The sequence below is a fragment of the Heterodontus francisci genome, chromosome 9, assembly GCF_036365525.1.
Source record: "Heterodontus francisci isolate sHetFra1 chromosome 9, sHetFra1.hap1, whole genome shotgun sequence".
Classification (NCBI taxonomy): Eukaryota; Metazoa; Chordata; class Chondrichthyes; order Heterodontiformes; family Heterodontidae; genus Heterodontus; species Heterodontus francisci.
In genome coordinates this window covers 11,806,711-11,822,617 of record NC_090379.1, presented here as the reverse complement: position 1 = coordinate 11,822,617, position 15,907 = coordinate 11,806,711, and the positions used below count along the sequence as shown (strand labels likewise).

Sequence of the window (15,907 nt, the reverse complement as noted above, 5' to 3'; positions counted from 1 at the left end):
TAGATCAGCAAGCATAGGTTCCCTGTTTAAATCTCTTCAGACTGGTGCCGACAGCACCGCCAAGCAGGCTCAGTCAACTCTTATAACCTACTATTAATATCAGCCTTTTTTTCCTTTGTGAAGCATTTTGGTAGACTAACTTTTGTTAAAGGCAGCATGTAAATGCAGGTACCATAGATAAAGAGCAATCATAATTAAAGGGAAAACAGAAAGTTTCCTTACGTGAAAAGTTGCCTTGACATACGTGTGGACAGAAACACCCGAGGAACCAAGAATGTCTGGAGTCATAAGCGGATTGGATGATAACTGACTGCTGTCTTGCAGCCATTCATTGAAACGTAGGCTTGACATTTTAATCCTTTTGTTTGGGTCAACGGTTAGGAGTCCTGCAAGTGTAAAATGCAAATTATCACAAGCAAATTGCTGCAAATATTTTACCTTCTAGCTTCACAGGTCTTCTCCCCTCCCTTCAGCTGGAATGATACTGCTTGGATAATCCTCCCCAGATGCAAGTTTCTTGCAAGAGATAAAGAGAGAAAAGTGTGACTGCTGCAAATCTGAAATAAACTCAAAATACTAACAAGACACATCAGGGTTCCACTCAGCATCTAAAAAGAGGAACGGTAGGTTTAGTAAAAGCAAAATACTGCTGATGCTGGAAATCTGAAATAAAAACAAGAAATGCTGGAACCACTCAGCAGGTCTGGCAGCATTTGTAGAAAGAGAAGCAGAGTTAACGTTTTGGGTCAGTGACAGTTCCGAAGAAGGGTCACTGACCTGAAACGTTAACTCTGCTTCTCTTTCCACAGATGCTGCCAAACCTGCTGAGTGGTTCAAGCATTTCTTGTTTTTATTATACAGTAGGTTTAGTGTTTGCAGTAGAGGCCCTTGTGCCTTTTCTCTCTTCAGATACTGGTTATTCACAACCTTGGAAGATTTAAACAAATAATAAAAGATTCAGTTTGGCCACAAACAATGCAAGTGATTTCTTAAACTAGAGCGCTTTATAAGAATACAAGAAAGAAGCCCAAATTTGCAAATACTTATATTAACTTAAGTTTGGCCAATCAAATAGGTCAGGTACAGAATTTGGCTTTTAAAAAAAACCTTTAAACAATTTTCTCTTCCTCTCCCCTCACTAAATTCCCCAGAAAGAGTTGCCACACGCTAAGGTATGTTTCAACGAGAGCCCGATGAGCTCTCCTTTACAGCTCGGGGGGGTGGTTTATCCAGGAAGAGGCACCCAGAGAAGCTCCATTCACTGTAATGGCGCTGTGACTATTAGAACCTAGGGTCTACCCTCGGAATTTTCACTGGCATCTGCTGGTGCAGTTGAAGAAACAAAGCATTGAAGAGCAGGAGGTAGTCAATCTCAGGTCGACTAGGACCAGCTGTTCTGGTCTTCAACGTAATTACCACATTTTGTTTTTCTCACTGCGCATTTCGCCACAGTGACATTTTATAAAATGAATCAATAAGCTGGAATTTCAGGAGCTGTTCACTTTACCATTGCCATTTTTATATTAAACTGAAAGGTCAGAATTTAACTTCAACAGGGGTTAAAGCAGTGATGGGGATGGAGCAATGTGGCCCTGGGTTGGGAAGGGAAAAGTCAGTCACTGCCTGCTGTTACCTTGTATCAATTCCTTGGCCTCTTGTGAGACGTTTCTCCAGGCTTCCCCTTCGAAAGAGAAGTCTCCCTGTTTGATTTTCATCATGATTTCTTCAGCACTGGTGGATGTCAATGTCTTTTCCTCACACTGGAATGGAACTTTCCCTGATAACATGGTATACTGCCGGAGGGAACAACGGTCAGAAATGAAAACATACCGAGTTTAAATGCTGAAAGAGAAAATATTGCCTTAGCCACAAGATATGTATTTGGGTCCATGACAATATTTTCTGCAAAACACCATTTTTTAAAAAAAAACGTAAAGCGAGTAGCATAAGATAAGAAATAGGAGCAGGAGTTCCCCATTCTGCCCCTCAAGCCTGCTCTGCCATTCAATAAGATTATAGCTGATTTGATTGTGGCCTTAACTCCACTTTTCTGCCTGTTTTGCCTTTAAACAGTGGGCTGTCCCATAAATGAGATCATCCAAGGATCCCAACATCTGCTTTGTGGAATGGAGGTGCTCCTCATCCCCCCACCAAACTATAAAATCTAGAGATTAAGGCCACAAAACCCCTGCAGATATGGGGGGTGGGAAATGAGAAAGAGATCATCTAGTACAGAGTAGAACTTCCACCAACCCCTTGCTGACATCCCTCACCCTTTTGAAAGTCCCAGGGTCAAGGTAATTTAAATGTCATGAGCTGGCACCTATTCCATTTCTAGTATAATTGGGGTGCTCACCTGGTCAGGTTTTGGGAAGGGAGAAGGGTTGAGGGAGGAATTTTACTGCATCATAGTGTTTGTTTTTTTGGGGGTGGTGGGGTGGATGAGGGATTGAAAAGCTCCTTTGTGTTCCCTCATTCCAATTTCAGCACAGCTCTGTGATTGACGGCATGGCTGAACCTGATCTGGCAATTTTATAGGTGTATTATGGACCCAACTCAAATAATTTGTGATGGGGCTGAGAAGGGGTTGGAACTCTGGTGTATTTGGGTTCCATCCCAATTCCCCACCCTGCCTTCTCCAGCCTCAGGAATTTCAGGATCTATTTTTTTAAGCCACTTGGTAAACCAACTTTCAATAAATGACACAATATTTTGAGGAATTTTAATAGGGAAAAACTATTCCTGCAGGTTTGTGAGCTGGGAACTAGAGGGCATAAATTTAAGGTTATTACAAAAATAGTGTTTGGAGATTTTTTTTTTACAGAGAGGATTGCTGGAACATGGAGTGGTAGATGCAAAATCCATAATAGATATTAAAAGGAAAGCGCAGGGGAAAGTGAATGTGGATAACTCAATCAGAGAGCCAGTACAGGTGCGATAGGCTGAATGGCCTCATTCTGTGTTGCAAGCTCTCATGGTTTGATGTTTCTGATCATGAATGTTTTTTGTAAAAAATCAAAATGAATGAACAACCCACACGAGGCTTTCCTGAGATACCGACCTCTTCTTTGGCCTCCTTATCTCGAGAGACAATGGATACGCGCCTGGAGGTGGTCAGTGGTTTGTGAAGCAGCGCCTGGAGTGGCTATAAAGGCCAATTCTAGAGTGACCGGCTCTTCCACAGGTGCTGCAGAGAAATTTGTTTGTCGGGGCTGTTGCACAGTTGGCTCTCCCCTTGCGCCTCTGTCTTTTTTCCTGCCAACGACTAAGTCTCTTCGACTCGCCACATTTTAGCCCCGTCTTTATGGCTGCCCGCCAGCTCTGGCGAACGCTGGCAACTCACTCCCACGACTTGTGATCAATGTCACAGGATTTCATGTCGCGTTTGCAGACGTCTTTAAAGTGGAGACATGGACGGCCGGTGGGTCTGATACCAGTGGCGAGCTCGCTGTACAATGTGCCTTTGGGGATCCTGCCACCTTCCATGCGGCTCACATGGCCAAGCCATCTCAAGCGCCGCTGACTCAGTCGTGTACACAAGCTGGGGATGTTGGCCGCCTCGAGGACCTCTGTGTTGGAGATATGGTCCTGCCACCTGATGCCAAGTATTCTCCGGAGGCAGCGAAGATGGAATGAATTGAGACGTCGCTCTTGGCTGACATACGTTGTCCAGGCCTCGCTGCCATAGAGCAAGGTACTGAGGACACAGGCCTGATACACTCGGACTTTTGTGTTCCGTGTCAGTGCGCCATTTTCCCACACTCTCTTGGCCAGTCTGGACATAGCAGTGGAAGCCTTTCCCATGCGCTTGTTGATTTCTGCATCTAGAGACAGGTTACTGGTGATAGTTGAGCCTAGGTAGGTGAACTCTTGAACCACTTCCAGAGCATGGTTGCCAATATTGATGGATGGAGCATTTCTGACGTTCTGCCCCAAGATGTTCGTTTTCTTGAGGCTGATGGTTAGGCCAAATTCATTGCAGGCAGCCGCAAACCTGTCGATGAGACTCTGCAGGCACTCTTCAGTGTGAGATGTTAAAGCAGCTTCGTCAGCAAAGAGGAGTTCCCTGATGAGGACTTTCCGTACTTTGGATTTCGCTCTTTGACGGGCAAGGTTGAACAACCTGCCCCCTGATCTTGTGTGGAGGAAAATTCCTTCTTCAGGGGACTTGAACGCATGTGAAAGCAGCAGGGAGAAGAAAATCCCAAAAAGTGTGGGTGCGAGAACACAGCCCTGTTTCACGCCACTCAGGATAGGAAAGGGCTCTGGTGAGGAGCCACCATGTTGAATTGTGCCTTTCATATTGTCATGGAATGAGGTGATGATACTTAGTAGCTTTGGTGGGCATCCAATCTTTTCTAGTAGTCTGAAGAGACCACGTCTGCTGACGAGGTCAAAGGCTTTGGTGAGATCAATGAAAGCAATGTAGAGGGGCATCTGTTGTTCACGGCATTTCTCCTGTATCTGACGAAGGGAGAACAGCATGTCAACGGTCGATCTCTCTGCATGAAAGCCACTCTGTGCCTCAGGGTAGACGCGCTCGGCCAGCTTCTGGAGCCTGTTCAGAGCGACTCGAGCAAAGACTTTCCCCACTATGCTGAGCAGGGAGATTCCATGGTAGTTGTTGCAGTAACCGCGGTCACCTTTGTTTTTATAGAGGGTGATGATATTGGCATCGCGCATGTCCTGGGGTACTGCTCCCTCGTCCCAGCACAGGCATAGCAGTTCATGTAGTGCTGAGAGTATAGCAGGCTTGGCACTCTTGATTATTTCAGGGGTAATGCTGTCCTTCCCAGGGGCTTTTCCGCTGGCTAGAGAATCAATGGCATCACCGAGTTCCGATTTGGTTGGCTGTATGTCCAGCTCAACCATGACTGGTAGAGGCTGGGCTGCATTGAGGGCAGTCTCAGTGACAGCATTCTCCCTGGAGTACAGTTCCAGGTAGTGCTCAACCCAGCGGTCCATTTGTTTGTGTTGGTCAGTGATTACGTCCCCTGATTTAGATTTGAGCGGGGGGGGATCTTCTTGATGGTTGGCCCAAGAGCTCTCTTCATGCCATCATACATTCCTCTGATGTTTCCGGTGTCTGAGGCCAGCTGAATATGACTGCATAGGTGTTGCCAGTAGTCGTTTGCGCAGCGCCTGGCTGTTCTTTGTGCAGTACTTCTGGCTGCTTTAAGTGCTGCGGATGTTAAATCGCTGGGGGCTTTCTTGTAGTTCAACAGTGCAATGCGCTTAGCGGCTATGACAGGTTCCAGCTCTTCATTATGAGTTTGAAACCAGTCTGCATTTCTCTTCGCACTTTTGCCGTAGGTGGTGAAAGCTGACTCATAGATGGCGTCTCTGATGTGGGCCCACTTGGTCTCAGCATCCCCTGTGGGAGTGTTTTGAAGGGCTGTTACAAGTGAATTTAGAAATTTTTTTAACAGCTGTGGGTGAGAAATTCTGCTCGTGTTGATGCGCGGGTGGCCCTTCTGCTTGGAATGATGCAACTTCTTTGGTCTGAGTCTAACCTTGCTGCACACCAGGGAGTGGTCGGTGTCACAGTCCGCACTGTGGAAGCTGCGTGTGATTTGAACACTGTTTAAGGCGGCTCGCCTTGTGACAATGAGGTCAAGCTGGTGCCAACGACGCGATCTTGGGTGCCTCCATGAAACCTGATGACAGGGTTTAGTGTGAAAGAACGAGTTGGTGATGCAGAGGTTATGATAGGTACACAACTCAAGCAGTCTCTGCCCGTTCTCATTCATCCTTCCAACGCCATAGCGCCCAAGGCAGGAGGGCCATGAGTCATGGTCGGCCCCAACCCTGGCATTAAAGTCCCCCAACAGGAATAGGTGTTCGGTGTTGGGGATGCTGCTAATGATGTTATGGAGTTCCTCGTAGAACTGATCTTTAGCTTCAGGTGGGGAGCAGAGTGTTGGAGCATAGATGCTGAGTAGGTGTACTGGACCAGAGGTGGTGAGCAGTCGGATGGACAGTATGCGTTCTGAGCCATTTGAGGGAGGCTCTATCATGCTGAGCAAGGAGTTTCTGATGGCGAAGCCCACTCCATGCTGTCTTGGTTCTTCAGGATCCCTAACCTGCCAGAAGAAGGTGTAGTCTTGCTCTGCTAGAGATCCACTCGCGGGGAGGCGAGTCTCCTGAAGTGCTGCAATGTCTACATTGAGTCTACTGAGCTCGTTGTTAATGATGGCGGTCTTCCGAGAATCGTTGATTTGTGTAAGGTCTTCCGACAGGCCAGGACACATAGTTCTGACGTTCCAGCTTGCAAAGCGAAGGGCTGGTACCTTCTTTCCTTTTTTCGTGTTGTTTGGTGCGGTGTATCAGTCCACCTTTCGGGCAATGACCCTGAGCTCCAAGCACCCATTGAAGCAGGTAGACTGTGGCGGGACAGAACCTTATTGATCGGGGACTGCCCGGTTTGAGGCGGGCGGTAGCTGTCCAGTGAGGTGCAATGACCTCTCCCACCAGCAAAGGCAACCTGTGGCGCCCAGTTTCTACGCCAATTTATCTGGACTTATAACCCGTAACTGCTGCCTTCCGTGTTGTTTCAGTCGCTATGAGGCAACTATGAAGTGACCTCTCCATGGCGCATGCCTGGGCAAATTTATGGAGGTTGAGAGTTGCCCAGTCGTCAAAACCCCCCTCTCTGCCTTTCTGGTGGGGTCCAAAGGAGTGCAGGGCACGACGTTTGGCACCAGTATGGCTGCAGGAACTGCCGGAAACATGCCAAAGGTGACACATGACCGCCTACGGGGTTCCGCTCCGGATTATCTGTTAGGGTTTACTCCCTTAGCCTTGCAGTCTACCTCTCCCCTAACTTACCAGGATGACACCTAAACTCCACAGATCGCAGGATTCGTCATAACCATCGTCCTTCAGTAGCTCTGGCGCTGCGTAATGTAGCGTGAAGCACGGAGTCTTCAATGGCTGATTATCGGGAGGTTTCAATCGTGCAAACCCAAAATCTATGACTTTAATTTCTGTGCTGTCACTATCATCAGCATACAACAAGTTCTACAGAACAAGAGTTGGGGTGGGAGAAAAAAATGGAAAAAGGACTATTAATAAATTTCATCACCCTTTTTATAGCATGTTCCTGTAAAATGTAGCATTCTTTCATTAGATTATTACCTGCAAATGAGGATCATTTTTTGTCTTCTTGAAAACTGACACAGCAAACTAAAAATACCAATTACATCAGTGTTTTTTGATGTAAAATCAAATTACAAGCATCTGTTCACCTTAGAGAACGAAATGTAAATGGGTAAATCGGATTAAGTTGAAGTGATGTGATTCATACCCCATTTACACTCAACACGAACATGATCATTTTAATTTACTGAAGCAAACAGCAAATGCAGCTTAATATTGCCAATTATTTAGCACCATCCCTCTTGAAGCATGGAGACATGCCATGTGACAACATACAGCATGTCTCACATAGGAGCTTCAGCTATGCATTTACAGCAGACCACACACCTACACACAAAATCTACTGGGAAGCTTGCTTGTGAGCACCACTCACAATTTTCAGCTGAGCCACTACTCAATGTAGCAGGGATCATCTCCACTTGCTCTCCCCTCACCCCACCTCCCTCTAACTGATGATGGGGCCACACTTGAAAAGTTAATCTATTTTCACTTTTTGATACTGAGTGATTTCCTGGATTATTAATAACTTTGTCAGTTCCCAGTTCAATTCATGTTGATATTCTGTTTTATCGATGCTAGGGGGTTGTCACTGAGCCATAGTGTAGCCACATTGTAATTCTCTTGTATGTGGTGAAGATCTTTGCAAGGCTCTGAAAAGTCATGCAGTATAGGTATTGACACAGTGGCAAAAATGCACAAGATATATAACTGAACCCGTTCAATATAGAGGAATATTAACTAGCGCTTCTAGAGAATTTGCCGATTTCACTTGGTCATTTGAAAGGATAAAAATTGGAAAGGCTCCTCTCAATCCTGCTCAAGAGAGTACTAAGGAGTTCATCTAAATATAACACCAGTGTTTAACAGCAGAAAAAAGTGCATACTACTGCCACAACAATATCAAGACATGTTGTTAAGCAGTAAAATATGAGTCAGAGGTATTTTACTTCTAACATTGCCTTTACCTGGCAGAACTGAAGCCCTGATGACCATGCTCCAGCTGCGTGCAGGGAATATAAGATAAACTGAAAGTGATTCAACTGAGTTTCTCTCAGTGGATTTCCTCCAAATTAAAAACTGAGCAGTGCTTACATACGAACAATAGCCCACTAACAAAACATGGGCTACAGCAGCAGTGGGCCAACACTGGGTAACAGTGTACAGAGCTAAGGCCAGTACAACAATTTGAAACTGGGGACTAAAGTAAATGGACTGCCTGAAAATCTCTTGTCCCATTAAATTATGAATTATTGCGTGTGTGTGTGTGAAAGAGAGAGAGAGCGCATGTGCACAGGCATGCAAGAGTGAGTGAGAGAGTAAGCAAGAGCGAGAGTAGAATGAATGTGAGGGAGAGAATGCAAGAGAGTGAGAGTTAGTGAGAGAAAGAGAGACAGAGAGGCACTTGTTAAATTTAGGACTGATATGACTATAGTCCAGGTGAGGTAGCCTGCAAAACAGCTCATATGCAAAAAGCTACTGAACAGAAATGTTTATAGTCCGAGAGTTTAACATAGTGAAAACAGAATATTGGTGCTGGTACCACTCAGCAGGTCTGGCAGCATCTGTGGAAAGAGAAGCAAAGTTAACGTTTCGGGTCAGTGACCCTTCTTCAGAACTGACAAATATTAGAAATGTCACAAGTGAGGTGGGGGTGGGGCAAGAAATAACAAAGGAGAAGGTGCAGATTGGACAAGGCCACATAGCTGACCAAAAGGTCATGGAGCAAAGGTAAACAATATGTTAATGGTGTGTTGAAAGACAAAGCATTAGTACAGATAAGGTGTTAACGGACTGAATATTGAACAGCAGCAAGTGCAAACATGAAAAAAAAACAGTGGGTAAGCAAATTGAACAAACTAAGATGAAATGAAATAAATGAAAAAAAAAGATGGTAAAAAATGTAAAAAAGAAAAAAAAAAAGAAAAAATAACTAAAAATGAAAGTAAAATGGGGGGCTGTCATGCTCTGAAATTATTGAACTCAATGTTCAGTCCGGCAGGCTGTAGTGTGCCTAATTGGTAGATGAGATGCTGTTCCTCGAGCTTGCGTTGATGTTCACTGGAACACTGTTGCAATCCCAGGACAGAGGTGTGAGCATGAGAGCAGGGGGGAGTGTTGAAATGGCAAGCAACCGGAAGCTCAGGGTCCTGCTTGCGGACTGAGCGGAGGTGTTCCGCAAAGCGGTCACCCAGTCTGCGTTTGGTCTCCCCAATGTAGAGGAGACAACACAGTGCGCAGCGAATACAGTATACTACATTGAAAGCAGTACAAGTAAATCGCTGCTTCACCTGAAAGGAGTGTTTGGGGCCTGTGATAGTGAAGAGAGAGCAGGTAAATGGGCAGGTATTACACCTCCTGCGATTGCAGGGGAAGGCGCCATGGGACGGGAACGAGGTGGTGGGTGTAATGGAGGAGTGGACCAGGGTGTCGCGGAGGGAACGATCCCTTCGGAATGCTGTCAGGGGAAGGGAGGGGAAGATGCGTTTGGTAGTGGCATCACGCTGGAGGTGGCGGAAATGGTGGAGGATAATCTCTGAACTGACAGAGGGCATTCTGAAGGGGGAGGGTGAACAGCCAGAGGTTGTGGTACACATCGGTACCAACGACATAGGCAGGAAGAGTGATGAGGTCCTGCAGGGGGAGTTTAGGGAGTTAGGCAGTAAGTTAAAAAACAGGACCTCGAGGGTTGTAATCTTTGGATTACTCCCTGTGCCACGTGCCAGTGAGGCTAGAAATAGGAAGATAGTGCAGCTAAACACGTGGCTGAGCAGCTGGTGTAGAAGGGAGGGTTTCAGATATCTGGACCATTGGGCTCTCTTCAGGGACAGATGGGACCTGTACAAGAAGGACGGGTTGTATCTAACCTGGAAGGGCACTAATATCCTGGCTGCAAGGTTTGCTAGCGTCACACGGGAGGGTTTAAACTAGTGTGGCAGGGGGTTGGGAACCAGAGCAGTAGGACAGCTAGTGAAGTAAATGAGGACGACATAGTAAATAAGGCCAGTAGGACTAAGAGGAAGAGCAGGCAGGGAGATGTTGCTGAGCACAGCGGGACTGGTGGTCTGAAGTGCGTTTGTTTAAATGCGAGAAGTATAACAGGTAAGGCAGATGAACTTAGAGCTTGGATTAGTACTTGGAAATATGATGTTGTTGCTCTAACAGAGACTTGGTTGAGGGAAGGGCAGGATTGGCAGCTAAATGTTCCAGGCTTTAGAAGCTTCAGGCGGGATAGAGGGGGATGTAAAAGGGGTGGGGGAGTTGCATTACAGGTTAAGGAGAATATCACAGCTGTACTGCGGGAGGACACCTCAGAGAGGTGATGCAGCGAGGCAATATGGGTGGAGCTCAGGAATAGGAAAGGTGCAGTCACGATGTTGGGGGTTTACTACAGGCCTCCCAACAGCCAGCGGGAGGTAGAGAGCAGATATGTAGACAGATTTTGGAAAGATGTAAAGGTAACAGGGTTGTAGTGCTGGGTGATTTTAACTTCCCCAATATTGACTGGGACTCATTTAGTGCTAGGGGCTTGGATGGGGCAGAATTTGTGAGGAGCATCCAGGAGGGCTTCTTGAAACAGTATGTAGATAGTCCAACTAGGGATGGGGCCATTCTGGACCTGGTATTGAGGAATGAGCCCGGCCAGGTGGTCGAAGTTTCAGTGGGGGAGCATTTCGGGAGCAGTGACCATAATTCCATAAGTTTTAAGGTACTTGTGGATAAGAATAAGAGTAGTCCTCGGGTGAAGGTGCTAAATTGGGGGAAGGCTAATTATAACAATATTAGGCAGGAACTGAAGAATTTAGATTGGGGGCGGCTGTTTGGGGGTAAATCAACATCTGACATGTGGGAGTCTTTCAAACGTCAGCTGATTAGAATCCAGGACCAGCATGTTCCTGTGAGGAAGAAAGACAAGTTTGGCAAGTTTCGGGAAGCTTGGATAACACGGGATATTGTGAGCCTAGTCAAAAAGAAAAAGGAAGCATTTGTAAAGGCTGGAAGGCTAGGAACAGATGAAGCACTTGAGGAATATAAAGACAGTAGGAAGGAACTTAAGCAAAGAATCAGGAGGGCTAAAAGGGGTCATGAAAAGTCATTGGCAAACAGGATTAAGGAAAATCCCAAGGCTTTTTATACATATATAAAGAGCAAGAGGGTAACCAGGGAAAGGGTTGGCCCACTCAAGGACAGAGATGGGAATCTATGCGTGGAGCCAGAGGAAATGGGTGAGGTGCTAAATGAGTACTTTGCATCCGTATTCACCAAGGAGAAGGACTTGGTGGATGATGAGCCTAGGGAAGGGAGTGCAGATAGTCTCAGTCATTTCATTATCAAAAATGAGGTGGTGTTGGGTGTCTTGCAAAGCATTAAGGTAGATAAGTCCCCAGGGCCTGATGGGATCTACCCTAGAATACTGAGGGAGGCAAGGGAAGAAATTGCTGGGGCCTTGACAGAAATCTTTGCATCCTCATTGGCTACAGGTGAGGTCCCAGAGGACTGGAGAATAGCCAATGTTGTTTCTTTGTTTAAGAAGGGTGGTAAGGATAATCCAGGAAATTATAGGCCGGTGAGCCTTACGTCAGTGGTAGGGAAACTATTAGAGAGGATTCTTCGGGACAGGATTTACTCCCATTTGGAAACAAACAAACTTATTAGCGAGAGACGGCATGGTTTTGTGAAGGGGAGGTCGTGTCTTACTAATTTGATTGAGTTTTTTGAGGAAGTGACGAAGATGATTGATGAGGGAAGGGCGGTGGATGTTGTCTATATGGACTTTAGTAAAGCCTTTGACAAGGTCCCGCATGGCAGACTGGTGCAAAAGGTGAAGTCACACGGGATCAGAGGTGAGCTGGCAAGATGGATACAGAACTGGCTCTGTCACAGAAGACAGACGGTAACAGTGGATGGGTGTTTTTCTGAATGGAGGGATGTGACTAGTAGTGTTCCGCAGGGATCAGTGCTGGGACCTTTGCTATTTGCAGTCTATATCAATGACTTGGAGGAAAATGTAGCTGGTCTGATTAGTAAGTTTGCGGACGACACAAAGGTTGGTGGAGTTGCGGATAATGATGAGGATCGTCAGAGGATACAGCAGGATATAGATCGGTCGGAGACTTGGGCGGAGAAATGGCTGATGGAGTTTAATCTGGACAAATGTGAGGTAATGCATTTTGGAAGGTCTAATGCAGGTGGGAGGTATACAGTAAATGGCAGAACCCTTAGGAGTATTGACAGGCAGAGAGATCTGGGCGTACAGGTCCACAGGTCACTGAAAGTGGCAACGCAGGTGGATAAGATAGTCAAGAAGGTATACGGCATGCCTGCCTTCATCGGTCGGGGCATAGAGTATAAAAATTGGCAAGTCATGTTGCAGCTGTACAGAACCTTAGTTAGGCCACACTTAGAATATTGCGTGCAATTCTGGTCGCCGCACTACCAGAAGGACGTGGAGGCTTTGGAGAGGGTACAGAGGAGGTTTACCAGGATGTTATCTGGTCTGGAGGGCATTAGCTATGAGGAGAGGTTGGAAAAACTCGGATTGTTTTCACTGGAACGACGGAGGTGGAGGGGCGACATGATAGAGGTTTACAAAGTTATGAGCGGCATGGACAGAGTGGATAGTCAGAAGCTTTTTCCCAGGGTGGAAGAGTCAGTTACTAGGGGACATAGGTTTAAGGTGCAAGGGGAAAAGTTTAGAGGGGATGTGCGAGGCAAAGTTTTTACACAGAGGGTGGTGAGTGCCTGGAACTTGCTGCCAGGGGAGGTGGTGGAAGTAGATACGATAGCGACGTTTAAGAGACATCTTGACAAATACATGAATAGGAAGGGAATAGAGGGATATGGGCCCCGGAAGTGCAGAAGGTGTTAGTTTAGGCAGGCATCAAGATTGGCGCAGGCTTGGAGGGCCGAATGGCCTGTTCCTGTGCTGTACTGTTCTTTGGATATGGAGGCTGATGGGGTGGAAAGTGAGCACAAGGGGAACCCTGTCACGGTTCTGGGAGGGAGGGGAAGGGTTGAGGGCAGAGGTGCGGGAAATGGGCCAGACACGGTTGAGGGCCCTGTCAACAACAGTGGGAGGGAATCCTCGGTTGAGGAAAAAGGTCATATCAGAAGCACCGTTATGGAAGGTAGCATCATCAGAGCAGATGCGTCGGAGACAGAGAAACTGGGAGAATGGAATGGAGTCCTTACAGGAGGTAGGGTGTGAAGAAGTGTAGTCGGGGTAGCTGTGGGAGTCGGTGGGCTTATAATGGATATTAGTAGGCAACCTATCCCCAGAGATGGAGACAGAGAAGTCGAGGAAGGGAAGGGAAGTGTCAGAGATGGACCATGTAAAGGTGAGAGAAGGGTGGAAATTGGAAGCAAAGTTGATAAAGTTTACCAGTTTGGGGCGGGAGCAGGAAACGGCACAGATACAGTCATCAATGTACCGGAAAAAGAGTTGGGGGAGGGGGCCTGAGTAGGACTGGAACAATGAATGCTCGACATATCCCACAAAAAGACAGGCATAACTAGGACCCATGCGGGTACCCAAAGCGACACCTTTTACTTGAAGGAAGTGCGTGGAGTTGAAGGAGAAGTTGTTCAATGTGAGAACAAGTTCAGCCAGGCAGAGGAGGGTGTTGGTGGATGGGGACTGGTTGGGCCTCTGTTCCAGGAAGAAGCGGAGAGCCCTCAAACCATCCTGGTGGGGGATGGAGGTGTAGAGCGATTGGACGTCCATAGTGAAGAGGAGGCGGTTGGGACCAGGAAACTGGAAATTGTCAAAATGACGTAGGGCGTCAGAAGAGTCACGGATGTAGGTGGGAAGAGACTGGACCAGCGGAGAAAAGATAGAGTCAAGATAGGAAGAAATAAGTTCAGTGGGGCAGGAGCAGGCCGACACAATGGGTCTGCCAGGACAGTCCCGTTTGTGGATTTTGGGATGGAGGTAGAAGCGGGCTGTCCGGGGTTGCGGGACTATGAGGTTGGAAGCTGTAGAGGAAAGATCTCCAGAGGAGATGAGGTCAGTGACAGTCCTTTGGACGGTGGCTTGATGTTCGGTGGTGGGGTCATGGTCCAGAGGGAAGTAGGAAGAAGTGTCTGTGAGTTGGCGTTGAGCTTCTGCAAGGTAGAGGTCGGTATGCCATACAACAACAGCACCACCCTTGTCTGCAGGTTCGATGACCATGTTGGGGTTAGACCTGAGAGAACGGAGTGCCTCAAGTTCAGAGGGGGACAGGTTCGAGTGAGTGAGGGGGGCAGAGAAATTCAGATGACCAATGTCCCGCCGACAGTTTTCAATGAAGAGATCAAGAACGGGTAAGAGGCCAGGGGGAGGGGTCCAGGTAGAGGGAGAATGCTGGAGGCAGGTGAATGGGTCCGCTGGTCGGGGGGAGGACTCCTGGTCAAAGAAGTGAGCTCGGGAGGCGGAGGCGACGGAAGAAGAGCTCAATGTCATGCCGAGCGCGAAATACATTGAGGTGGGGGCGTTTTTATTTCAGATTTCCAGCATCTGCAGTATTTTGCTTTTATTATATTGGTGCTGGTGTTCAGCAAAAAACAAATTTTCCTAAATTTCTGAAAAATATCTCAATGAGGAAGGATTTTACAAAACGAACAATTTCACCTGCGTTGGCCAACAGTTTTTCTGCCTTTAGTTCCACACTACCTTTTACTTTCCCAGTATTACCCTTTTCTACCAGTGCTGATGTGTTAGGCTACAGTTTCCCCGGCACCAGCAGCCCTTCAGTATCTTGCTCAAGGACCTAATCTTCATAGGTAAACATAGATAGTGAGTGCTGGCAGGTTCATGAAGAGCATCACTACCACTTTTGATATCATTCTCCTCCAATGTCCACACATATTGTTATTAAGGACCATTGGATAGTGCGCAGGAATGGGAAACCTCAGGTGAATTCCTAGCCCAGAAGCACTGAGGCCAACACCACCTCCCAGTTATCTCAGAATGAAACCAGTGATCTTTTGACGTCTATGATCTAGTATTACTTCGGACACCTGTCTGAATTGAAGAAAATTGTACATGTGACACACAGGAAAGAACATTAAAACATTCAAAAGAAATTAATTTAATTTCAACAAAATTGAGTCTTCTAAGAAAAGTTATAAATTGGAGTAGTTATTAAAAGATCTACTGAGTTCTACTTCTTAGATCAAAGATAAATAGAAAGGTAAATATAAAAGTGCTTTCATTCATACAGAACCTTATTAGAATTAGAACATTACAGCGCAGTACAGGCCCTTCGGCCCCCGATGTTGCGCCGACCTGTGAAACCATCTGACCTACACTATTCCATTTTCATCCATATGTCTATCCAATGACCACTTAAATGCCCTTAAAGTTGGCGAGTCTACTACTGTTGCAGGCAGGGCGTTCCACGCCCCTACTACTCTCTGAGTAAAGAAACTACCTCTGACATCTGTCCTATATCTATCACCCCTCAACTTAAAGCTATGTCCCCTCGTGTTTGCCATCACCATCCGAGGAAAAAGACTCTCACTATCCACCCTATCTAACCCTCTGATTATCTTATATGTCTCTATTAAGTCACCTCTCCTCCTCCTTCTCTCCAACGAAAACAACCTCAAGTCCCTCAGCCTTTCCTCAAAAGACCTTCGCTCCATACCAGGCAACATCCTAGTAAATCTCCTCTGCACCCTTTCCAAAGCTTCCACATCCTTCCTATAATGCGGTGACCAGAACTGCACGCAATTCTCCAGGTGCGGCCTCACCAGAGTTTTGTACAGCTGC

At 46.6% G+C, this 15,907-nt stretch overlaps 1 protein-coding gene across 3 annotated transcripts in view; it reads right to left on the bottom strand.

Annotated features, from left to right (window-relative positions):
• The window catches only part of rps6ka5 (ribosomal protein S6 kinase, polypeptide 5), a 292,559-nt gene that overhangs the window by 13,701 nt on the left and 262,951 nt on the right, over positions 1-15,907 (bottom strand). For all 3 annotated transcript variants that reach the window (XM_068038562.1, XM_068038563.1, XM_068038565.1), the window contains 3 exons: positions 6,829-7,020; positions 1,634-1,793; positions 223-386 (listed from right to left, as the gene is read on the bottom strand). In XM_068038562.1, the coding sequence (XP_067894663.1) occupies positions 223-386; positions 1,634-1,793; positions 6,829-7,020 (516 nt within the window). The remainder of the gene's footprint in view (positions 1-222; positions 387-1,633; positions 1,794-6,828; positions 7,021-15,907) is intronic.